General features: G+C 39.1%; 1 protein-coding gene across 17 annotated transcripts in view; it reads left to right on the top strand.

The window, feature by feature from the left end:
- Positions 1-25,964, top strand: part of PARD3 (par-3 family cell polarity regulator) — a 568,085-nt gene that overhangs the window by 199,505 nt on the left and 342,616 nt on the right. For all 17 annotated transcript variants that reach the window (XM_045535668.1, XM_045535678.1, XM_045535705.1 and 14 more), the window contains exon 3: positions 16,051-16,231. In XM_045535668.1, coding sequence (XP_045391624.1) covers positions 16,051-16,231 — 181 coding nt within the window. The remainder of the gene's footprint in view (positions 1-16,050; positions 16,232-25,964) is intronic.

The following is a 25,964-nucleotide window of genomic DNA, read 5'->3' on the forward strand; positions in this document are numbered from 1 at the left end:
TGAGCAAGAGTGAGACCCATGTCTCTCCTAAAAATAGAAAAATGAGCCAGGCATGGTGGTGTGCACCTGTAGTCCCAGCTACTTGGGAGGCTGAAGCAAGGAAGATCGCTTGAATCCAGGAGTTTGAGGTTGCAGTGAGCTATGATGACACCAGTGCACTCTATCCAGGGCAGACAGAGCGAGACCTGTCTCCAAAAAAAAGAAAAATGAGAGGTTTTTTTTTTTTTTTCTCCTTTCAACACAGGAAAAATGATAGTTTTGATACTCAGGAAAGGTGGGGGTCACAGGCAGAGAGGGCAGAGATTATAAGAACGTGAGCTGGCTTTTTGCTTTGCGTGTGTCTGCTGTTTACTGAGATTGTGGGCTTAGCCTAGTGTAGACCGCTTTTTGCTTCAGAGGCTATATAAGAAATGGATCTTTCCTTAGAATGTTGGAAAGTAGGACTGTGACATGGGTGATTGGGTGTCATTCCTTGGACTGAGGTGCATGGCCTAGTTACCTTTTCCTGTTCTTGCAGGAAAGAAGCTTGATTTTCTGGGTCAACGCAAAGGGGTGAGGTTAGAGAATGATGTCCACTTACGTTAACTTGCCTACACTTTTCAAAGGGATTGCAAAATAAATATGATAAGTGATATTAATTCATCATGTCTTTATTGGAGCACTTCTGGGTCAGGAACAGGGTGGGGATACTGAGATTAATGAAATACTCTTTCACGAGAAAATCAAGAACAGTTTATAGAATTCCTATCTGTTAAGACAAACATATTGCAAGGGTGAATTTATCTGCTTAATGTTACTTGAACAAATATTTGAGTGTCTATTTTTTGTATACCAGTGAATTAAACTTGCTCATATTCTTTTAATATTTATCCACTGTCATTGAAAATACAGTTGATCTTTGAACAACATGGGTTGGAACTGTGTGGGTCCACTTACACATGGATTTTTTTCAATAAATATGTTTGAAAATTTTTTGGAGATTTGTGAGAATTTTTAAAAACTGAGCTGCGTAACCTAGAAGTACTGAAAAAATTAAGAAAAAGTTAACTATGTCATGAGTGCATAAAATATATGTCAACACTAGTCTATTTTATCATTTACTACCATAAAATATACACAAATATTGTAAAAAATTAAAATTTATCAAAACTTACGCTTGCAAATACAGACCATAGGCAGGGTGGTATTCGTGGTTGATAGAAATGTAAATAAACACAAAGGTTCAGTATTAAATCATAACTGTATAAAATTAACTGTAGTACATGTTGTAGCACTGTAGTAATTTTGTAGCTACTGCCTGTTGCTGTTGTGGTCAGCTCAAGTATTTCAAGTATCTGCTTAAAATGCCTGGTGACCCTAATCATCTCCCTTGTGAGCAGTTCTTCTCTCTAGTAAATTCCGCATCACAGTAAAAAATAATCACTTTTGGTTCTCCTATATTTTTCATCGTGTTTAGTGTAACACCATAAACCTTGAATAACACCATGGGACCTGTATGAAACGCCAGTAGTGATGCTGGAGTGCTTCCAAAAAAGAGAAAAGTCATGACATTACAAGAAAAAGTTGAATTGCTTGATATGTACCATAGATTGAGGTCTGCAGCCGCGATTGCCCACCATTTCAAGATAAATGAGTCTGGTGTAAAGACCGTTATTAAAAAAAGGAGGGGGAAGTGAAGCCGTTGCTGCAGGTATGCCAGCAGGCACAAAAGCCTTGAACTTTTTGTGAAATACCTTTTTATCTCATAGTGAAAATGCAGCTTTTCTGTGGGTGCAACATTGCTGAAGGAAAAGCATACCTATGGATTCTAATGTGATTGGAGAAAGAAATAAAGCCATATGAAACATGAAAGCAAAAAGAAGGTGAAGGATCTAAAGCTGGAAAATTTAATGCCAGCAAAGGATGGTTTGATAATTTTTAGACAGATTTGGCTTAAAAAATGTCCAGACAATAGAAGAAGCAGCTTTTGATGACCAAGTTCCCAGATGCCATTAAGAAAGGCATTGAAGAGAAAGGGTGTCTGCCTCAACAGGTTTGTTGTTTTTTGGAGACAGTCTCACTCTGTCACCTGTGTTAGAGTGCCCTGGTGTCAGCCTAACTCACAGCCTGCTCAAACTCCTGGGCTCAAGTGATCCTCCTGCTTCAGCCTCCCAAGTAGCTGGGACTACAGGCATGCGCCACCATGCCTGGCTAATTTTTTTTTTATATATTTTTAGTTGTCCAGCTAATTTCTTTCTGTTTTTTTTAGTAGAGAGGGAGTCTTGCTCTTGCTCAGGCTGGTCTCGAACTCCTGAGCTCTAACGATCTGCATGCCTTGGTCTCCCAGAGTGCTGGGATTACAGTTGTGAACCACTGCGCCCGGCCCCAGAACAGGTTTTTAATGCAGACAGAAGTGCCCTATTCTGGAAGAAAAATACCACTAAATGACCTTTTATTAGTAAGGAAGAGAAACAAGCACAGGATTTAAGGCAGGAAGGGATAGGCTAACTCTGCGGTTTTGTGCAAATGCAGCCAGATTAATGATAAGTACTGCTGGGGTTACTCCCAGGCCTCGAAGGCAAGAGAAACACCACACCAGCTGCCAGTCTTTCCGTTGTACAAAAAGAAGGGCTGGATGACGAGAATTCTTTCTCTGAATTGATTCCATCGATCCTTTGACACTGAAGTCGGGAAGTACCTTGCCAGTAAGGGGCTGCTTTTTAAAGTCCTTGGGATGTTGGACAATGCCCCTGGCCGCCCAGAATCCTACAAGTTCAGCACTGAAGGTGTTGGAGTTGTCTGCTTGCCCCTCAAACACGGTGTTTCTAATTGAGCCTCTTGATCCAAGTGGTTAAAAAAGATCCTTACTTAAGGCTCATTACCCGTGATATACTCTATGGAAAGGGTTGTCAGTGCTGTGGAAAAGAGCCTTGATAGCACATCATGAGAGTCTGGAAGGAATACACTGTTGAAGATGCCATCGTTGTTACAGAAAAAGGCATGAAAGTCATCAAGCCTGAAACAATAAATTTCTGCTGGAGAAAACTGTGTCCAGATGTTGTGCCTGACTTCGCAGGACCTGCCACAGAGCCAATTAAGGAAATCATGAAAGAGGTGGTGGATGTGGCAAAAAAGGTGGCAGAGGGGGGTGGGCAGTAAAGGTTTTCAAGATCTGGATCTTGGAGAAATTCAAGACACCACCCCAGAGAAATTAACAGAAGGTGACTCGAGGGAGATGGGTGCTTCGGAACCAGCGCCAGACGACGAGGACGATGACAAGGAAGAAGCAGTGCCGGAGGACAGAACGGACGTTAGATGACCTGGAAGAAGGTTCCAGTTACTCAGGACTATTTGTGACTCCTTTTATGACATGAACCCTTCTATGATACGGACACCGAAACTAAATAAAACAGTGGAAGAAGGATTGATACTGTATGGAAACATCTTTAGAGACCTGAAAAGGCGAAAAAATCAGAAATGATGGTGTATTTCCATAAAGTTATGCCACGTATTACAAATCTCTCGCCTCTTCTGCCTCTGCCACCCCGGAGACGGCAAGACCAACTCCTCTTCTTCCTCTTCTTCCTCCTTAGCCTACTCAACATGAAGACGATGAGGGTGAACGACCTTTGTGATGATCCATTTCCCCTTAATTAATAGTGAATATATTTTCTCTGCCTTGTGATTTTCTTAGTAACTTTTTTTTTCTAAGAATACAGTATCTAATACATACAACATTCAAAATGTGTGTTCATTGACTGTAGACTATCAGAAGTTGTGCTTTGTGGGAGTTGAAAGTTATATGCGGATTTTTGACTTTGTGGGGTGTTGGCATTCCTAATCCCCGCACTGTTCAAGGGACAGCTGTCTCTTGGCCCTGGTGTGAAATAATTTTGGGTTATACCTGTTGAAAATATGGATTGATGCATCCTCTCGAGAAAAAGTGCTAATGTGCCGCCTTGTGGTGTTTCAGGACAACTGATCACTCTATTCCGTGGTACTTGACTTTTCCCGCTGTCTGTGAAACCCTATTTCCTTGAATTTACTTATACTTTTTAGTCAATTCTTCTCAAATTCCTTTGAAAGTGGGATGGGAAGAAGGGAAGAGAATCCTGCAGTCTCAGCTTTATCCAGGTTTTTGTCCTGATTTCTTCTTGTTCAGGTTAGAGTCCTTACTTAAACCTATAGCTTCAATCATACCTTCATGCCAACATCACCCAGTTGTATAGATTTAGCCTTGCCCTTGCCTTTGCACCATAGACTCCCCTCTCCAGTTATCTCCCAGGAATTAGATGCTGAGCACATCATAGTTTTACCTCAAACTGAATGCATCATCTTCTGTCCCAAACTTGTTTGTCCTTGTGCCTGTCCTCTGCCCAGTCACCCAAGCCACAAACCTAGACATCTAAAATTCTTTCCCGTCCTTCATAGTGGCCCCCATCCTCCACATACCAAAGCCTTTTAAGTCAGTCCCCATTCTGCATTTTAATAATTATGCATTTTAATTGTCTTTTCACTTCACTGCCTTTCCATTAGTCTAGGCCCTTGTGACTTCTTCATTATTGGACTGACAAGCTGTGAGTGTCCTGCTAGTCCTTCCTCCATATCCGTGAAACCTTATACAGAACAGATGCCGACTAAACCGCAGTGCGTTCAAGGAAGCCCCACCATCTTCAAGATAAAGTTCATATGACTTAGCTTGTTACCTCGTGCCTTTTCATTTACCTCTGTTTATAACCTCACTCTCCTGAAACTTGCTCACACAATAATAATGGCTAGGATTTATTGAGAACCTAGCTATGTGCAGGAACAATTTTGAGCAATTTGTCTTAATTAAATTAACATATACATCAACCCTGTGGGTATTGAGCCCAGAGAATTGAAGAAACTGCCCAGAGTCACACAGCTGGTAAGTCACCTCTTTGAACCTGTCCCCTCTAGGAGCAACCTCGTGGTAATGATTAGCAACCTCTTGGTAATGAGGTGAGTGGAGTGCACTGCACAACTGTTTGAGGATACCTGTGGGGGTGTTTTCTGGGAGGAGTAGATGAAAGGCAAGTAGAGGTTTTGACTTTCCTCCGAATATATTTTCTCGAAAATGCAAAATTTCCAAACTCTCTGTGCTTGGCTAAATCCATTAGATGACACTGGTATTTACTTTCCAAAAGTTTTGCATTAAATTTCAGTATTAAAGCGATTCGTGGATTTAACTTTTGTAAGTTTTTTCTTTTACCTGTCAAATATGGGGCATAACAGATCTACACATAATTAGTATTTATTCCGTGTTCGCTTTTCCAAAAACATTGCTAAACAGGTTACACTAATGAAGAGTTGATAAAAGAATTTTATTATTTAGTTACTTTTTGAATAAACCTGCCAGCTGATTAAAATGAGCCTAATTTAATCAGCATTGTATTCCATACTGGAGATAATTTAGGCTAATGTCAAGGACACTGTTTTCTCTCTCCTTTGTAGAAGGTATTGCAATAATGAGAGTAGCAAAAAAGGAGTCAGAAAATGTTTGAAGTTTTTCATCTCTGCCCCTGGGTGGATATTTAAAAATCATGCTCTTCCTTTTTGCATGCAAATGAAACTGAAAGTCATTTTGTACTGTAACATTAGCCTTACATTTTACAAAACAAATTTATTGAACTCTGATCTCTTGCTAATACTGGCTTGCAGTTGTCAGAATGAATACAGACTTGTCATAATGTATCATGTTAAACTCAACTTTCATTCAGAATGTTGAGTGAACAGAAGTGGTGGATTTTGATGCACCTTAATTTGAAAATAAATCAGTGTTAAGCAGCATGTCTCAGTACTATTTTCTTCTTAGGTCAAATTGTTTTTATTCTTTTCCCCTCCAAATCTTAATAGAATCATCTGAATTCTTTTCTTCTTTTAAAACAGTTAAACTGCTCTCATTTTTTTTGATGATGCTTTTAGATGGAAGCTAAGTTATCACTGAAGGTCTTGTTCAAAAGGTGAAGTCAGCAGTTAAAGGGATTGCTAACTCCCAAGTGAGTCCCCTGTACAAATGGCAGGTTGCCTTGGAAACAAGGCTAGTTCTTTGAGTTGGAAATATTATCTTGTCTTTAAACGCCAGGGATGATGATGTGCTCAGCCCTGTTGCATGAGCTCTAGGACTAACTTTGCGCGGAGATGTTTTCTGTGACTTTGTGCAAAGTGCTGAACTTCTGCAGAACTTCCTGCTTCCGATTGATTGACTGGAGCTGTAGCCAAGTTTTCTTTTCTAGTACTTTTAATCTTAAACATAATTGGCAAAATATAGAACTAAGGAAGTGATCCTTCCTATTTCTATATTAGAATGGAAAGTGTTCTACTGCTGATTGACTAAAAATACATAGTTCACCTGATTTGACTAGTGGGAAATTTTAGTGATGAGTCATTTTTTTTTTTCTTTTTCCATCTTCAACAATGGGATCAGGGATGGGTTGATTAAGCACAGTTGTGAATGTGAAAGGGTGTTGCTTCATGAGAGGCTTAGGCTGATTGCAGCTGTGTTCCTAAAGACACCCGATACAAACTCGAGCTCAGAGCTCCACGGGACAAACCGGTAGGGGAACACGTTTCCGGCTTAAACGGGACCCCTGCTTTCCTTGCGTCTAAGCATTTGTATCTTGCTGGTTGCATGGGGGAAGGAGGATTTGAGGGTGGCCTGTGGGCATCGAGACAAGGTTTCAAGGTCCGTGGAACAGGCCCTCGCTTAATATACCCAGGGAGCACAGGAACTAAGAAGACTAGAATGTAAGGGCCTCACTAAGTGAGGCACTCAGCTCTGTTTGGTGGACTTATCAAATGGAGGCAGAAACTCAGGTGAGCCAGAGAGCAGGGCGTGATCCTGCCTGGTGGGAACTGCATGCTGTGTCTCTGAGCTGAACGCTCACATTCCAGCTGCCCGTCCCCTAGCACTGTGGGTCAGGGACTGGGAGAGGTGAGGATGTTGACCTAGACCTGGGAGTCAACGGGGTAGTGGCCCGTGTAGTGTGGGAAGGTGGGAAGTATCATTTCATTCATACTTGCTGACTGAAGTTTAAGTAACGTCATGATTGGTGCTGTGGGTTTTGGCAGCGTGTCCTGTAAGTGCAGTTTTAGAGTAAGGCGTTGAGAGCCTGCGTGTGTGTGTGTGTGTGTAGTTGGCTTATCACATTACGCCTTTTCTATTTCCTTCCTGATGTTGGACTTTTGATTAGTAAATTTTTAAACTTATATCCCCAACCCCAAGACTACAGCATTAATCGAAGGAGTTCCTCTTGAGGGATTCTCTTGTCATTCATTGATGCAGCTGTTTCTGAATACATGCAATACATACGTCAAGCTAAATTGTCCGCAGATTAAAACGCCATGGTGTTGAATCCTATTTCCACATGTTACTCACTCTTAGTTAAATATATGTTGGAAGGTTGGCAGAAGAGCAAGGTGAGTAGGGTACCCATGGAGGAGGAACAGCTCCGGTATCTCACACTGTGGAGCTGGAGGTTGAGGCCGAGTGTCAGGGTACAGTTCAGGGAAAGGACTCCTAAAACTTTGCCATTCTTAGCTTAGCCTGCAGGAAAAGTAGCTACCCTTTAGTGTGCTCGTGGTATTTTGGAGTTCCCAAGTTTTCAGTCTTCTATTTATTTATTTTTGAGTCAGAGTCTTGTTCTGTTGCACAGTCTAGAATGCAGTGGTGTCATCATAGCTCACTGCAACCTTAAAGTCCTGGGCTCAAGTGATTGTCTTGCCTCAGCCTCCTGAGTAGCTGGGACTACGGTGTGCATCACCACATCTGGCTAATTTTTTTTTTTTTTTTTGGGTAGGGATGAGGTCTCTCTCTGTTTCCCAGGCTGGTCTTGAATTCCTGATCCCAAGCAATCATCCTGCCTTGGCCTTCCAAGGTGCTGGGATTATAAGCATGAGCCACCATGCTGGCCCCTGGGACTATTTTTAAAAGAATTAGACCAAATGTACTTAATTCTTAAAATGCTGATGAAGCACAGAATTAATTTTAAACATTTGAAGTTTTTCTGTAGTGAGTTTTTATTGGTATAGCTTATATTACTGCTATTACAGAACAGCCTTGGCCCAGATAGATGCTTTCAGTATTGTTTTGCCCACTCGTCCAGTAAAACACCAGCTCTGTCTAAATGAGTTTTTAATGAACCATGGTAGCAAGTAAGGCTCAGAGGATGATTAAAGATTTGGTATCCTCTCTGTCATTAAAGTAGATTTAGTCATCAGAAAGCTTCCAAATTGATTTTTAGTTCCTTTTTTTTGTGTGTGTCTGCATAATAATCAGTTGTTACATCATTACATTTGCTTCTGAGGTTGATATTGCCCATTTCCCAGTCTTACCATGGTGTCTTTGAGGGAGAGCTGCGTGTGTCCATGATAAAGTCACAACTGATGCCACCTCCTCCAATTTGCAGTCCACCTATCTGTGTGTGATGAGCCAATTTCAGAATTATTTTGCTCTGTCTGACTGTGCTGTGCCGCTTTTTATTAATACTTAAGTCGTATTGGTAACCTCATGGGTGGGTACAAATGGAACAGCGGCGCTTGTGATGGGGAGGGGCGAGCGAGGGGCTTACATTATATCTGACAAGTGGGTCAGCTAGCTTATGGCTCTGCAGATTTGCATATTTTCATTGTGGTTTGTGGTTGACACACTCAAGGCTATTAGTTGAACATAACTCTTAAATTGGGAATCTAATTAGTCTGAAGGCTCAGTGGGTGATTGAGTGTGTCACCCTGAGGGATAGCAGAATGAAATCTCGGCTCCGAAATGGAAGCATCCGGGCTGGAGAGTAGCAGTATCATAGGTGAATATCTTCCACTGTGATTCCCAGATGGAGCAGAACATCTCTATTAGGCATCTGTGACCAAGAGCTATTACCTTCTTAAAGGATGCTATTTGCTCTTGTGTGACAGGTGACCTGTGACAGGTAGGAGCTTCTGATGGTGGTGGCCTCCTGAGTTGTTCAGGTGGTAATGGGAATGTCTCGCCTTCTCTTACATGATACATTGTTGGAAACGGTGCTATTCAAGATTCATCTCATTAGGTTCCTTTATTTTATGTTGGATAACACACCATGCTAATCTACATAAGCATATTAGCGTCTGCTTAGTTTTCCTTTACGTAAGTGCTGCAGGTTATCAAGTGTGCTTTATGGGAGACAAGTGCAAATGAAATTTATTTAATATAAGGGATGGATAATGGGGGATTCAGAAGCCCAAATACTTGCTCTAACCTCCAACTTTTTTTTTTTGGTACATCCCTGAGTGAAAGGGCAGAAAAATTTAAAGCTTTTGGTATGTGTGATCCTAATGATAATTCATAGATTAACCTAAGAGAAGGAAAGTGATTTTGGGAATAGTGATAGTTTAGAATTAGATGTTATGAAGCAGCCTCACTTAAAACTTAAAATACCTGTATCTCCAACTACTTGATTTTTATTGTTGATTTTTGGAAACATATTTCAATAGGCTATAGCTTTCCCAGTTCTGAATTTTCTCTATGATATTTTCATTCTTTATAGGCAGATCTGCCCATGAAGTCTCCCTACCACTGTTCGGAGATGCACTTTCTGTTTTGTGTTTCTTGTTGACTGTGTTTCGATTTTGTAGGCCAAATGGTTCGGTAGAATCTGGCTTGTTCATTTGAGGTGGCTCATGTTTCTTAGATGAAGGGAGAGAGGGTTGTGGAGACATCTTCAAGTTTATTCGCATATTTAGTATTTTTTCACATTCCTTAGACCTTTTCGAGGGTCAAAAATGTGGTGCCTTTTAAAGAATTGTAAGTCTTTATTTCATAGTCAAACAATTCCATATATTAATATCCAGCATCCAAGGGACATTCATGAGATCTACAGTCATCCACCCCTCCGGGATATATTTAGCCCGTGCGTGAAAAAAGCAAGAGAAAAAGACATTCGTTAGGGTATGTGGCAATACAGTGGCATCTCACATATGCGGAGTGGGAGCCTAGAGGTCTTTCAGAGCTCACTTAGGCAATTAAAGTCAGCGGTCCGCAACCTTTTTGACACCAGGGACAGGTTTCGTGGAAGACAGTTTTTCCACGGACCGTGTGTGTGGGGGTGTGTGACTTCCTCGGTTCCATCTCAGATCATCGGGGCTTGGACTCTGATGGGGAGCGTGACCTGGATCCCCCCTCGCATATGCGGTTTACAGTCGGGTTTGGGCTCCCCTGGGGGCCTGATGGGGGGCGGAGCTCAGGCGGTGCTGGGAGTGACGGGGAGCGGCTGGGGGTGCAGGTGGGGCTTCGATCATGCGCTGCCCGCTCGCCTCCTGCTGTGCAGCCCAGTTCCTGGTTGGGGACCGCAGACTTAAGCCGCCTGTCATTTTCCTGTGTCAAGGCAGAATCTGCACGTTCCTCTGATTCTTTTAAGCTCTCCAATGAAGACAGTGATGATATCACCCACGTGGAATTATTTGTAACTATCTTGGTTACCCCCAAATTGCGTTAACTTGATAAGGTGGGTGATTACTTTTGGTTAATCAAGAGTAAACAGAATCCTCTTGAAAGCCCCGTAGACGGTCGTGGTCTGAAGCTTCCCCGCGGGCTGCACTGTTGACACGTGAGATGCTCCATTGGCGGGACGGGCTGTTCACACCTTAGATATTCCAAAGGCAGGAGGGTTTGGAGGAAATACAGTCTTTGGAGCCAGACTTGCTTTCTAATCTCAGATTCATTCTGTACTTTAAACTTATTTAAAGTCTGCTCACATTAATCTCTATGCACCTCAGTTTTCTTTTCCATAAGGTGAAATAGCAAACACTGCTCCGTTTTTCTGTGCGGTGTGAAGGGGAGGGCGTGCAACGTCTGCGAAAGATCTTCATTGTGTTGTTACGTGTTGAACAGAGCGTTTTCAAGCAAAGCTTCTCCTTTCCTTTGCTGGTTTTTTTTCCCTCTTTTTATTGGTTTGTAGAAACATCACAAAATACATATATTTATCAACCATCACAATATAATTTAATAAAAGCTAATAAGAGTAAACCTGTGCTCACTGTGTTGTGAACGTTTGATACACCTTCTCTTTGTCACAAGTCTAGGAGAGGAGGCGTTGCTTTTATGTTTGTTTCCTATTGCTACCGTAGCAAATCAGCACAAACTGGTGGCTCACAACAACTCAAGTTTATTACTTCTGGTCCTGTTTGGTAGGAGTCTGACATGGATTTGACTAGGGTAAAATCAAGGTGTCAGCAGAGCTGTGCTCCTTTCTGGTGGCTCTAGGAGACAGTCTATTTCCTTGTCTTCCAAATGCTGCTCAGATTTCTGGGCTCATGGCTCTCTCCATCTTCCAAGTGAGCAGCGTGGCATCTCTCTGGCTAATGTCACATCTCTCTCTAGCTGCAGCCAGATAAGACTCTCCCTTTTCCCAGACAAATGATTAGAGGGGGCTACTTAGATAATGCAGGATAACCTCTCCATTTTAAGATTCTTAACCTGAGTCTTCATCTCCAAAGTCCCTTTTGCCATGGGAGGTACCATTGACTAGTTCCAGGGATTTGGGCGTGACCAGCTTCAGGGGAGCCATGATTTTGCCTACCACAACCATCATCCCCTTTTGCAGATGAGCAATGTGTGGCTTAGGTATGTTTGAGAGGTCGGTGGATTTACCGACAGCCATCGAAAAAATAAAGTCAACGCTTGCTTTGAATGTAGCTTTCTCTGATTCCAAATTCTATGCTCTTAGCAACTGCTGCATGCACTTGTGAGCTTTGAAGGGGCTTCCCTAGATCTAAGTGGTCTGTAAGCATTTATGTGTGATGTTTACATAGCAGACTTTCTGTTGGAGTATTCTGATGTTTCAGAGAATTAAAATGACTTGTCCTGAGGTAGGTGGGGAAACCTGTGTGGCAGTGTTTAGAGTTGATTTATACTTATCTTATTGAAGGTGTTACTCAAATTTGGCCTTTTTTTTTCATGGAGACATGATGGATGACTGGAACAGAAGAGAGATTGAGTAATAATTATTGAACATAAAAATGAACTTTCAGAAATGATCTACTTCATGGACAGCAGTGGAGTTTCCATCTGTTAAAATATAGATTTGAGTCACGTTTCAAAATTGTAAAAGCAGACATTTCTTTTACTTTTTGAAGGGCATGATGGAGATTTTTAATGTGGTGTTTTTGTGAAGGTTTTGCTTTTTCTTTTGCTGTGTTATTATTATGTATTCTTATAGATTTTCTAAAATTATATATCCTTCCCAATTTAACACAAAATTACTTCGTATCTGCACCTGGCACTTCAATTTTGGTTTAAAAGAAAGCTGTAGAATTGTATGTTATTGGCATATTGCAAATCACCAACTGTGATTCTGCCACTGAAATTCAAACAGCATTTGTTCATCACACCGTCCAGATTTCATAATACTTGTGTTTTCTAAAAATGCTGGAGATAATTATTGAAGCTAATATACGTGTATAAGCTCTTCCATCATGTGTGGCATTTAACGACTCATTTTTTTTTTTGTAATTTTTAATCTCAATTTTCAGTTTGCAGAAAGGGCTTGATTCTTGAGAGAGCACATCATTGTGAAAAGTTAATAACAAAACGTGAATTTCATTTGCTTCCAATTAAATACCAAAATGTCAAAACTTAATTTCATCAAAATGCATATTAAGCCACACACCTTGTGTGAAAAGTATGATGATATTAAAACTCAAGTGTAGAAGTCCAAAATCCTGATGATGAGCTTGGTAATACTGTTAGTTTACCTTGTTTTATTTCTCAAATTAAAAATTAAAAATTGGATGTGTTACTAGAAATATGGGCAATCTAATGCAGCGTCATTGAACTGTGATGGTCCACAGGCCAAATTTAGTCCACTACCTGCTTATATAAAGTTTTATTTAAACATAGCCACATTCATTTGTTTATGTATTGTCTATGGTTGGTTTCATGCTACGATGGGTGAGTTGAATAGTTGTGAAAGAGATGATATGGAGCCTTTTGAGAAGTCTGGGCCTTTTCAGAAGTAATTTGCTGATTCCTGATGTAATGGGATGTCTCTGCTACTAATACAAGGAGAAACACTCACCAGTTAATATCAGATACCAACCTGATTTTATTTCTGTATATGGAGAATTTGATGTATGCATGCAAACCCTTTTTCATTTTTTTGTAACTATTAAGGGTTTCTTTTCCCACTTACGTTGCTTATTATAAGGCTGAGTGGCCCAACTATTCATCCTAGTCTGATTTCCTCTTACCACTTAACCTCCTTCCAGCTTATTTAATCAGCTAATTGTATATCATACCTCAGCAGGGTTCTGAGATTACTGTTTGTCTACATGTCTCTGTGACCTTACAGTGGTTTTCTTTCTTGTTTCATGAACGGATTGATGATGTGTAAATGTTTATGAAAATATCACAGCTTTTGTTTAAGATGACAAAAGATTATGAAATAAGGATTGAAATTATAACTGCTGTTCATGTTCTGTAGTTTATTACTATCCTTTATGTGATTAGGAGTATTGGCCTTGAAAAAGCTTAGATTGGAAGTAGTAGGAGAGGGGGCTGAACTTGACAGTAGCCATGGTTCTTTCCTTGGAATGCTAAGCTTGCTAGGCATGGGATTGTAGGGTGATTATCCAAGGTGACAGCCAGTATTGTTCCTTAGAAATTTATTACTCTTTCGGATTTTTAAGAAGTATGTCAGTGCTTTAAGAACTGCATCAATTATAAGAAGAAATAGAATGAATTCTTGTTTTTACAGTGTTCATAATACTATTATAACATTAAAAAATTATTAATTTCAATAATTTTGTACTTCAGAAAAGTTGGAATTATAGAGTATTTCCTTATACCCTTCATCTATTCCTAGTGCTATCATCCTACGTAATCATAGAACAATTATCAAAAGTCAGAAACTCACCTTGAATCAGTCTTGTCGACTAATCTTCAGAGCTCATTTGACTTTCACCTTTTTTTCACTAATGTCCTTCATCTGGCCCTGGGTCTGGTCAAGGACTTCACATGGCATGTAGTTCTCATTTTTCCTTGGGCTCCTCCAATTTGTACAATTTCATTACCTTTTCTTTTACTTTCATGACCTTGACACTGTTTAAAAGTATTATTTTCTAAAATGTCCCTCAGTTTGGCTGTGTCTGTTGTTTCTGCACTATTAGCTGGAAGTTGTACGTTTTTGGCAGGAACACCACAGAAGTAACATTATATCCTCCTCAGTGCACTGTATCAGATGGCCCGAGGTGTTGCCACGTCTCATTACTGGTGACGTTGACCTTAGTACAGTGGTGTCTGCCAGGGTTCTCCACTGCAAAGATACTGTTTTCCCACTTCTAGTTAAAATGTACCTTATGGGAATACATTTTGTGATATGCAAATAAACCATTTCTCATCCTATTCTCACCCATTAGTTTTAGTATCAGTTGGTAGATTTTACCTGCAACAGTTATTACTGTGGAGCTGGCTTAATGATGATTTCTATTTCCGTCATTCCTTCTATATTTATTATTTGGAAAGCTACAGTGGGGAACAGCTGTCCGTTCCCTACCATTTATTCAGTTATTTATTTATATCATTATGGATTCATGGATATTGAGTTTGTTCTTTGGATTATGATCCAATGCTGGCATTATTCATTGCTTACAAGTTGTTTTGGCTTTGGGCATTGGGTGCACCTTGAGGTTGACACCTATTTCCCTTTGCTGTGCCCCCATCATTTTGGGATGCTACTTACTTTTTGGCACCACAAGGCTTTCCAGGCTTACCATATGTTTTCTCTGACCCCAGACCCAAAAGCAACCATTTTTTCTAGGAGCCCTGGTTCATTTACTGGAGAATTGTATTAGAAAACTAAGATCTGGGCACTAGGTGTGCTCTTTGGTACTGGGATGTCTTAGCTTGTAGAACCTCTCAGTGGATAGAGCTAGGAACTCTGTGTATGTTCACACACACATTAATGTTTGTCTATACCTATGTGTGAACCTGCCTAACCGCCTACTTATAAAAATCATGAGTTCATACTGATAACTCTGATTTCAATGTCATACCGCACAGTTAATTCTAGCTTTTCCTCCTTTGTAACTTATGTTTTTGAGATCATTGGCTTTTATTATCCAAAATATTTTTACTCTTTTGTTTGTTCCTTGCATGTCTGTGTGTGTGTGTTGCAGAATGAGAATTGCTAAACCATACACTTGTGAGAAACAAATGTACTAACTGGAATGTAATATTTGCACCACAGTTCTTTTTGCCTTTAACTTTACATTAAATGGTGAAAATAGGATTTTCCTACGTTACTTGGGCTGGTTCTTTTCTCCCCTGGCCCCTTCCCTGTGGTCGAGTTATTCATTCAGTACAAAGTTAAGTTTGTTTCTGTGCCATTTTGGATTTTTCTGCGTTTTCCCCCCCCGCCCCCCCCCCACCTCACCTTGCCATCCTGGTTGATTTTAGTCATTTATTTCTGTTTTAGGTAATCGAGTCATTGTTATGGTTCTAAGAGTCAGAGCTGTACAGAAAAATAGACTCAGAAAAGTGTCATTGCCTTGTTATTACATTGTCCATTCCCAGTCTCTCTCTTTCAACCCTATTCCTATTTATTCCCTGTTAAGTAAGCCATTTCATTAGTTTCTCATTTATGCTTCCTATATATCCTATGCACAAATGAGCTGACACATGTATAGTTTTTAATTCTCTTATATGAAGAGTAGCTTGTACTATGTGTGTACACACGCATACAGAAACACGCACACTCTTTTGCATTTTTCCTTTCCACTTAACAACATATCCTATATTAAAAAATTTAAATCCACCCTTGCCTTAGCATGCTGTGATCTAGTTTTTATTATTTTCTACTCACAGAGTTTTGAATATGACATATACAACTTAGATATATAAAAGCAAAGCATCAAAATTTGGGGAAACACTGTTTCTTTGAAGTTTTACTTCCTAAAGCTTGACATTCCAGGGCTATAAATATCAGTATTTTTCCATGAAAGATTTATGTCAAAATAGTATAAATTTTTCGTAGTAATTTAAACGCTTCTACTTATAAATGCAAACTTGCCTTTCATTTCTAGCTGGTGGCAGTGTTTGATGAGCAAGATCCACATCATGGAGGTGATGGCACCAGTGCCAGCTCCACAGGTACCCAGAGCCCAGAGATATTTGGTAGTGAGCTTGGCACCAACAATGTTTCCGCCTTCCAGCCTTATCAAGCAACGAGTGAAATTGAGGTCACACCTTCAGTCCTTCGTGCAAGTAAGTAAAAGCTCTTTCTTCTCTGCACATTTCATCTTAATTTACAGGGATACCAACTTTTATTATCCATCCATGCTCCTGCAAATGGAATTCATTATCTGTTTTTATCAAAAATTGATTAAGTTTAGAACCTGGTAAATGTCTTTTGCAAGAAAAGTAGGCAATTTTTCACGTTTTATAATAGATAGGGCTTACTTTAGTATACTTTTAATTGCTCAGTCACAGTAAATAAGAGCAATAGTTCGGGTTAATTTATCTGGATTTTTCTTTCTGTGTACTTTATCTGAATGCTGGAAAAAATAAAAATAATCAAAGGGCTTTGCATGGGAACAAATAGCATTGTTAACTGACAGTCAACTTACTTGTATTATTTGAACTTTATCTGAAAGTTACCTTCTGGGATCTGGAAGAGCTGCTATTACAGTGCAGCCTCCAGGAAAGGGGATAATAGGACACGTGACTCTGTATTAGCAATCCTAGGACAGAGAGTACGTCTCTTCTGGGACTCTTGCTTGAAGAATTCTGTTAGCTGTTCCTGGAAGAAAAATGAGGTACTTTTGCTAGAGAAATAGTATTTAGTGTTTGTAATTATATAATTTTATGATGGAGCAGTTGTTAACGAGTATGGAGGTCCATTTCAAGAAATTTAAAAATTTGTAGGTTATTTATTTTTAGGAATATCTATTTGGAAACATCAGTTTTTCAGGTGGAAAATTTGGTATTGTGTGGGTTTACTGATTGATAGTCTTGAGCTGATCTGCAAATATAGATGGGTAATTATATAATAGGTTTATATAATACATCAAATTAGCATATAACATGTAGATAATGGTTAGAAGGCATGGGTTATTCTTGTAAAATGTATCCTCTCATTTTTTTTTTGCATTGGTAACAATCTATGGCATTTTCGCAATTTGCTTCTAGATGTTTATAAACCACTTCTGCTCTAAATGTATATATAAGGAGAACAAGGAAAGAATATTTAAAAATTAACACATCTGGTCCATCAGAGCCTACAGGAAAAGTATGCTGTATAGATGTGTAGAGAATTTAGAAGGAATAGTGCAAGATGGGATGTGTAAGTAAAGCCCTAGAGCAATGGTCTCCAACCTTTTTGGCACCAGGGCCCTAGTTTCATGGAAGTCAATTTTTCCAGATGGAGTGGGGCTGGGGCGGGGTGGAGCTCAGGCAGTGATGCCAGTGATGGGGAGTGGCTGTAAATACAGACGAAGCTTTACTCATCTCCTGCTGTGTACCCCCTCCCCCCAAAAGTTTCATGGAAGACAATTTTCCCATGGATGGGACGGGGCAGGGGGTGTGGAGCTCTGCAGCCTGGTCCCCAATAGGCTACAGAGTGGTACCAGTCCACAGCCTTGGGGTTGGGGACCACAGCCCTAGAGGATTCTGTTCTGGTGAAGACCGGTCCTAACCACCTCCTACAATTGCCCCCTATCATCTGGATGAGATGAGACCCAGATACAATGAAAAATATTTCCTGGGAACCTTGGAGTGGAATGGCTGCTATATGTTGTTTTAGTTGAACATTTCCTTATATGTAGGATATTTAGGTTTGGTTGTACACATATATACAAGCAAATGTATTTTACATTAATGTTTGTGGAAGTAATATTTCTTTACTCCAAGGATATATCAATAGTGTTTTAATATATGATATTTGATTTACTTTGGACAGTGTTTTTCAAGATGTAGGGCAACTATAGTACATGGTATACAAGGTGATGTGTAGGTGGCACATAAGTTAGCCTATTCTCTTTTATTATATACTAGCTCATTAAACCCATGACTTAATGGATATCTGCTTGGAGTGAGCCTATGTACACAACATAGATTGCCTAAATTTGAGAAAATTTTAATTAACTAATAGTACAAGTATTGAGGTACCTAGAGTTTGGAAAACAGTGTTTTTATGTGAATTAATTACACCTTAAGGTATGTATGTATTTAAATATAAAACTTTGTGTTGTGTTACTGTGTTGTGCTTTTGTATTTGTGTGTCTTCTAAAGCAAGAAGCACCTATAATTGACTGCACGGTAAGAAATGTTGGAGAAAAGGTAAATCCTGTGTGGATGTGAGAAGAATTCGAATGGCATGCTGTCCATCCCTTTTTATCTTTTGTCTCTCTGGACTCAACAAAATCTCCAACACACAGCCACCCACATTTGGCCGGCCCTTATGTGTTAAAATTTAAATGCTGTTTTCCACTCAAAATATCTTTTATCTTGTTTTTATTGAGAAAAAGAAGTTACATTTGAAGCATATGTGTTGTCTTGCAGCCACCAGTGGGAGAATATGCAAATCTTGTTTTCTTGCTTTGATTTTTATACGCTGAGGTTGTTTAGATTTTGAGGCCTTGGCAGGCGTTGGGTAAGTACATGTTATGCATCTACTATGTACAACATTCGTGACTATGTAAAAATTACCATCACACACGAGCCATCTAGCCATTAAAATGCTGTTTCATGCTGTATTAATGACAGTCACACATAGAACATGAGTCTGTCTGCTGGCCGGGCATCACACCCTTGTTGTCAAGGAGCTAGGATTCGTGGTCTTCATTATTTACAGATCTGAAAATAGAGAAGCTAACAATATGTGGCACTTTGATCCATTGAGAAATAATTCTAATTAGGGGCATGGCTAATAAACACTTTCAGATAAATAATCTCCTCATTTGTGCCTTGAAGAAAGTTATAACTTTCCTCTGTTTTCCAGTGAGTGAATTCACTTACTCCCTTTGTTCTGTAAAGAATTTGGTGGAAGGTGAGAAAGAGTATAATTCTTTTTTTCAGTTGTAACATGGATATTCAGTTTAGCTATTAAGATAAAGCCCGGCTGGGTTTAATACACAGAATTCTCACTTTGAGGTCTTTTTGTGTGTTCTTACACGCTGCCATTAAGTTGGCCTTGAGCTTTTTTGTTAGTTACATACAGAGAACTCTGATTTAGTTAAATCGGTTTCCCCCAAGGGACATTTGACAATGTCTGTATGTATTTTTGGTTATCACGACTGGTAGATGTGTGTGTGGGAGATTGGTCCTGGTATCTCACAGAGGCCAAATACAGGGTTAAACATCCTGCAAGACGGGACAGTCCCCCGCAGTCAAGAACTTACCAGCCTGGATGTCACTAGTGCCAAGGTTAGAAACCGTGAACTTGAATCAATCATTGTTTTTATGGTCATAATAGCAGTTACCTGAAACTTCAGAGAGAAATTTTCCTGAGTCCAGTATATTGAAGAATGTCCTGAATACCACCCTTAAACTAAAGGGACAAGATTGTGATTACTAGCTAATGAAGATATCATTCGCAGTAGGTAACTAATGGACAATAATGAAGAAAGGGTGGACTTTGTGAGTAGTATCACACAAAATATTAGTATAATTATTAGAACAAAAATATAAACTTTCCTAAAAATTTTAAAGAAATGGCAAAGAAACCACACAGTGAGAGATTATTTATGTAAAAGCTTCTTATGTTAAAGAAAGAAAATAAAATCACATAACCATAAGAAATACCTGTGGGAAAAAGAATAGGATGAAGGAAGCGGAGTAGGAGCTAGACTTACACTATCTTGTTTCGTATGTTTGATGTCAGAACCTTATTATATTTTCCATAATTATAAAACAATCCGATTTTAATTTTTAATGTTTTAAATACATAATGGTACTATTCATAATAAAACATTAACAAATAATTATTAAAATAAAAATTGAATATGAGATAGCTAAATATAAATATATATGTAGTTGGTGGCCCCAGCATACCAAGGGTAGCTGTTTTAAGTAACCTTTACAACACAGTAATTTGTTCAACCAAGGTAGATATAGCCTAAGGGGGGAAAAAAAATAACTCCCAAGCAAACAAGAACCCTGCAACTGTTTTTGTTGGTGGTATTAATCTTAGATTTTTAGGTGCATGTTATGGGGTGAAGGAAATGAGGAATTTTAATATTCCAATTCTGGCATTCTCATTGTCATTTAGGAGCCAGGATTCTTAGCATAAACGAAAAGGGACACAAATGTATGTTAGTGGAGAACATACAAAAATTTTATAGTTCTCAATTTGGATAGGAGATGTCATAACAAATTCATGGTATGTTTTATTTCTTTAAAAAAAAAAAAGTGGAAGGAACAGTCCTGTATGTGTTCACTGGAAACAGCTTAGGATCAGTGAACAACACGGTAACTCAAATTTCTCACATCCAAACTGTGCTCTGTAAATAGCGTCTCCCATTAAAAGAGAGAGAGTTCCTTGGAGAAATGCTTGAATTCAGATCTGGACAGGACATAGATGACCTTGGATCATCATGTCGTATTAGCAAACCAGGGCACCATGAAAGGTTACAGGTTTGTGTTGGTGGGCCTAGGCGCTAACACGATGTTCCCATTGGCCAACAGGGGGACAACTGGAACATAAGTGAGGATAGTAATAGCAATAAACACATGAGTTGATAATCATAGCAGGTAAATAAGCCACTGAGCCAGGTAAAGGATGTGAGTGAACCAATTTATTATTGGAAACCTGTTGAAGGAAGGAAAGAATGAGTCATCTATTCTGTGTTTTCTATATGAGTGGTATTGCTGGATAACCGAATGGTAGATGAGAGTAAAGTTACTTTTTTAATAAGTATCCCAGGTAATAAATGAAGATTAATAATGTTAATAGAATTATAATATTACTGTTTTGCAACTCCTGATGAAATAGTGGACTTAGGTATTGTTCATTGCTATGGTCTCATTGTGTCCCCCAACCCAGAATTACTGTGCTAGAAATCTAACCCCCAGGGCAGCAGTGTGGGATGGAAGGTGTTTAGGTCATAAAGGCTCTGCCTCACGAATGGATTGATGGAGTGACAAAAGGGGCGGGAGGGAGCAGGTTCGCTCTTTTCCACTCTTCTGCCCTGTGAGGACACCACGTTCATCTTCTCTTTCTCTTCTGCCTTCCTCTGTGTGAGGACTCAGTGAGAGACCAGGTGCCAGCATCTTGATCTTGAACATCCCAGCCTCCAGAACTATGAAAGCATACATTCCCATTCTTCATAAATTACCCAGTCTCACGTATTCTGCTACAGCACAAAATGAACTAAGACAGTTATCAGCCACTGCTAACCTAAAATAAAAATAATGAATGAAGGAGAGACACCCATGTCGTATGCTTCCTGATGGAAGAACACGACACCTCCTAAGAGGTTGCCGCGACAAAAGAAATTAACCATGAATCTGATCAAACATCTAAATCCAACTGCCAATTTACAAGAACTACAGAGCGCTAAGAAGCATGTTAACACCACAGGGGATGCAGTCAGCCAAGTCAAGACGGTGGGAAACTGTATAAGACAAATGACCCACGTTCTTCCATAAAATCAATCGTGGGATGGAAGAGAGATGGAGAGGGAATTAAGACTTCAGTAGAGACTTTTGAGATACATAAAATCCAACCATAATGTGTGGATCTTATGTAAATCCTGATTTAAATGAAGCTTAAAACAATGACATTTATGTGCTGATGAGTTGAACACTAATTGGGTATTCAATATTAAGGAATTATTATTTAGGTGCGATAATGTTATTGAAATTATTTTTTAACGAACCTTTATCTTTTAATAATTCATACTGAACTATTTAGTGTTAACATGTATCTGGAACTAGCTTCAAAGTAATACAGGCTGGGGTAGTTAGGGAATGGGTTACATATGGATGCCATATACTGTCTGTGTTCAAAATTATCCTCAATAAAGGCGTTTTTTTTTTTATTTCTAGGAAACACACACACCCTTAAGACACTTCTTTTTAATTCTTTGAAAGTATACTTACTTTTTCTCCTTGAACTTTTATCCCCCTATTCCATATAGCTCAGAATTTTAACGCAGTATCTTTTAGGCTTGAATATCTTCCATAGGTCATTTTTTCATATTTTTCTGCGACAAAGAAACTATATTAAAAATGTAACTCTTTTAATTTTCTATAAAATTTAAATATACTACTGTCATCATTATATCTGTTAACGTATAATTGATCGAGATAGCACGAATACACAAATACGCAACAAGTTTTGCTTTTGTTTTCATGTGAAAATAAAGGAAGGCCATCCAAGTGAGAAGCAGCAAAGGCTATTTATTCAGACTTGCTATGACGGGGGGGCCAGCGACCATCACTTGCGTTCGGCAGAGGCTCCCAGGCAGGCAGAGAAGCAGGAAAGCTTTAGAATGGGAACAGTGGGAGGGCTGTGGAACTGCTCTGATTGAAAGCTGTCGGCGTGGGCTATTGCAGTTCTTTGCATCCTCCAGCCATGTGCATTTGCGAGCTAAGCAAAACTGGATGCCAAATATTCTACATAAATGTTGGGGTTTTTTTCTACCTAGATTTTGATAAGTGGAGTGGGACTATATGCTACTTCATGCTTTTAAACCTGAGCTTACTGTTTGGATACTCTTTCTATGACAATAGTATAGAGCGTTTATGGTTCAGAAAGAGCACAGGCAAGAGAGTCACATCATGAACACTGGACAAGGTTTGTCATCTCTCTCAGCCTCAATTCCATCATCTCTGAGTGAGCTACCTCAGGATTGTTGTGAATGGCAATGAGATAATGTTTAAAGACATACTAGAGCGACATGATAAGCATAGATTATCAGAAGGTTGTGGAATGGTGGTGGTGATAATGATGTCCCTTGAGTGCAGACCTGCTTCATATGGGTGTTTAAAGGGTTGAGATGTTTTCAAACCCAAGTAACTAAGATGTGTACTCTTGACTAGGGTACTGCTGGCCACTTCCGTAGATGCAGTTGAGTACTTTCATATTGTGTCACATTGGAACCACTTCTGTGATACATATGTAACTCTCTCTATTTGAAATAATAAATCAGGCTTAGACCCAAAGTGTTCAGGGACATACAGTTCATATGCATATCATTGAGTCCAAATCTAGTGATTTATTTTTACTGTTTTTTTTTCTTTTTATAATTCTCAAGGAATTTTTATAGAATTCAGACACTTGTGTGTAGCCTAGCTTTAGAGTCATGGCAGGATTCCTTTTGATCCCAGAATTTAGGCTTTTCAATGTCTCGTAGAAGGTGCAGATTGAATGAAGAATTAGATTTCCTTTGGAAATGGCATATGCCCCAGTGATAGTATTAATAACATTTCTGCAAATAACACTGCTCTAAAAATTTTGGGAAAGAAAATGTGATTTATTACATTTTCTTTTTACTATCTTTTTAAGTCTTTTATCACTTTTAACCTTTCCTAAGTTATGTTAATTTTGTTAACTTTTTATCCAATCCTTGGAAATTTTTTTTTTCCTAGAGTGTTACTTAACTAATTTAGATTTTACTTAACTTCCTAACTTTTAGAACTTAAAGATAAACCCATAATTGATTGTTACAGAGAGATTATGTCATAAGTTTGCATTCCTTTCCCTTCTTGATGTCTTCATTTTTTTTTTACCCAGTGATATACAGACTGAATTTGTCTTTCTTAGAAGGTCCAAGATCTTTGGTTTAGAGATACAGCCTCTTAATGTTAACTCTTACTAGAATACTATTTTCTGGATCTGATTTAAATACATATTGAAAATAGAAATAATATTCCTATTGTATTTCCTTTTAACTTGTGAAGTGGAGCATGGCATACAAATGGTATTCTCAGTATTTCAAATAATTACCTTCTTACTGTGCAAGTTCTATTCAGCATATAAAACCCATCCAGTTTTGTTGTAGATGCAATCTGATTATTACATGTTGACAAGGTCATATATCTATTAATTGGATTGGAGATGGGATACAAAATTGCTATAATTATTGTAATTTTCTAGCTAATTGCAGGGTTGATGGTGAATATTTTACTTCTGCAAAATGAAAAACAGTATTCCATCAGAAGTTGTTTTATGGGGTTTCAGACATTTTGTTTTATATCTTTGGTGCTTTTTGCCCATAAAAGTATCTTTTTGTATTTTCTTTCTTTCCTTAATATTGATCTGCCTCTGAATGTCACAGTGCTCATTGGCAGGCATCAAGTGGAATGAGGTAGAGAGCTGAGTAGCACTCTCACTTACCCCTTTGTTCTGGTTGCCACGTTACCGCTATTGTTTGTTTACAAATCGAAGTAATTCTCCTTTCATACCAATAACAAAGGTTGGATGGGTTAGAGCCAGTTGGAAGAGGAGTCCTCTGCTCTCATCACCTGTGCCCCACTCAGAAATACCCTCTGAAATGAGCATGAAGAAAAATTCAGTTCACATGGTTTATGTGTTCTTTTTTTTTTGAGTTAAAATACTAGGTTAATTATTGGTCAGCCCACTTCATATTGTAAGATGAGGCTTGTTTTGCATATTCTCTCTCGTATTTTGGCTTTATTTAAGCTAAGTTAGCTTCTATAGCTAGCAGCTGAGTTGACATTTTAAACATAATGGTATGTATGGAAGGTGTGTGTGCAGGTCTGCAGATGGGGGTGGGCACTGTGCTGCGAAGAGGGTGTTGGAAGCGCGCTGCAGAAGAGGATAAAAGCAGACTGATGTTTATTCCCTGCTGAAATATAAACTGGAGGCGCAGGTGAAAATTGCCAAACCTAATGAGCAATTTGGCAGAGAAGACAGGCTGTCAGGCGACAGCAGTTCAGCAGCGGGCGTACTGTCTGTGAACCAAGTTGTTTGTTCCAGAGGACTACATGTAAATACCATAAATAAAAATCTTCTTTTTCACTTATTTGAGATCACAAAGAAGTATCTTTTCGCCTTCAGATTTCCAATTAAACAGCCAGCCATCAACATAGGGTGATTTTTGGTTACACAATTATTTTAAGCTTGCCTTTTTCACATTTTTTCACCCATAAAAAAATGAACAAGATATATTTTCCCCACATCACATCATAAGTAATATTCAGGCTTTAAAACACACTAATAAAATATAAGCGATCACTTGCTTCATTGGGCTGAAACATTTCATCTGTGGTCTTTGCATTGGAACACTCCAAAGTAACATTATAGTCTTCTCAATGTACTGTGTCATTTATATCTGCTTACTTTACCCGGGAATCCTTTTTTTCCCATTGAGCATGTGAAAACTGAGACATATGCATGGCTTTTCCCCATTGGGGCCATTGATACATCGAACAAGGGACATTTGCAAAAGATTTTCATAACTTTGTTGAATGTAACAGTTCCTTAGGAAGCTGCCCAGGCCACCTCCCCTATTTTTAAAAACCATTTGGAAACTGAAGCTCAGTAATGTAAAATAATGACATATTGTGTGTGTGTGGAATAACTGCAGCTCAGGCCCTCCTGTTCAGCACAGGCAAAGTTATGACCAGAAATGCACGAACATTTACTGTACCTCCAGATCCCTTTGTTGGTTTAACTGCGGCATTTCCTGACACCTGTCTTGGGGCCAAAGCATCTTTCCATGCCTACTTGGCATTGGTATTTCTGAGTTCTCTCCAAGTAGAATAAACATTTGGCCCTTAGGTTTTATTGTGTTTATGTGAAGCACTTACATTTTTTAAAAACCTTCACACATGTATAATAAAATACTTTATGCTTAATAATAGTGATTGGCAGTCCATTGGCCGGAGAAGATTTTGTAGAGTTTTTCTGCCCCATGTAATCAGGTGTAGACATTGGCCTATTGTTAGCAGATGGCACCCTGGACAGTGCCCTGGTATTCGTCTAGAAAGCGGTGTCCTTGGGGGTTCACAGTGGTGCCCATGGGCCATCACC

The sequence above is a fragment of the Lemur catta genome, chromosome 1 (genome assembly GCF_020740605.2).
Source record: "Lemur catta isolate mLemCat1 chromosome 1, mLemCat1.pri, whole genome shotgun sequence".
NCBI lineage: Eukaryota > Metazoa > Chordata > Mammalia > Primates > Lemuridae > Lemur > Lemur catta.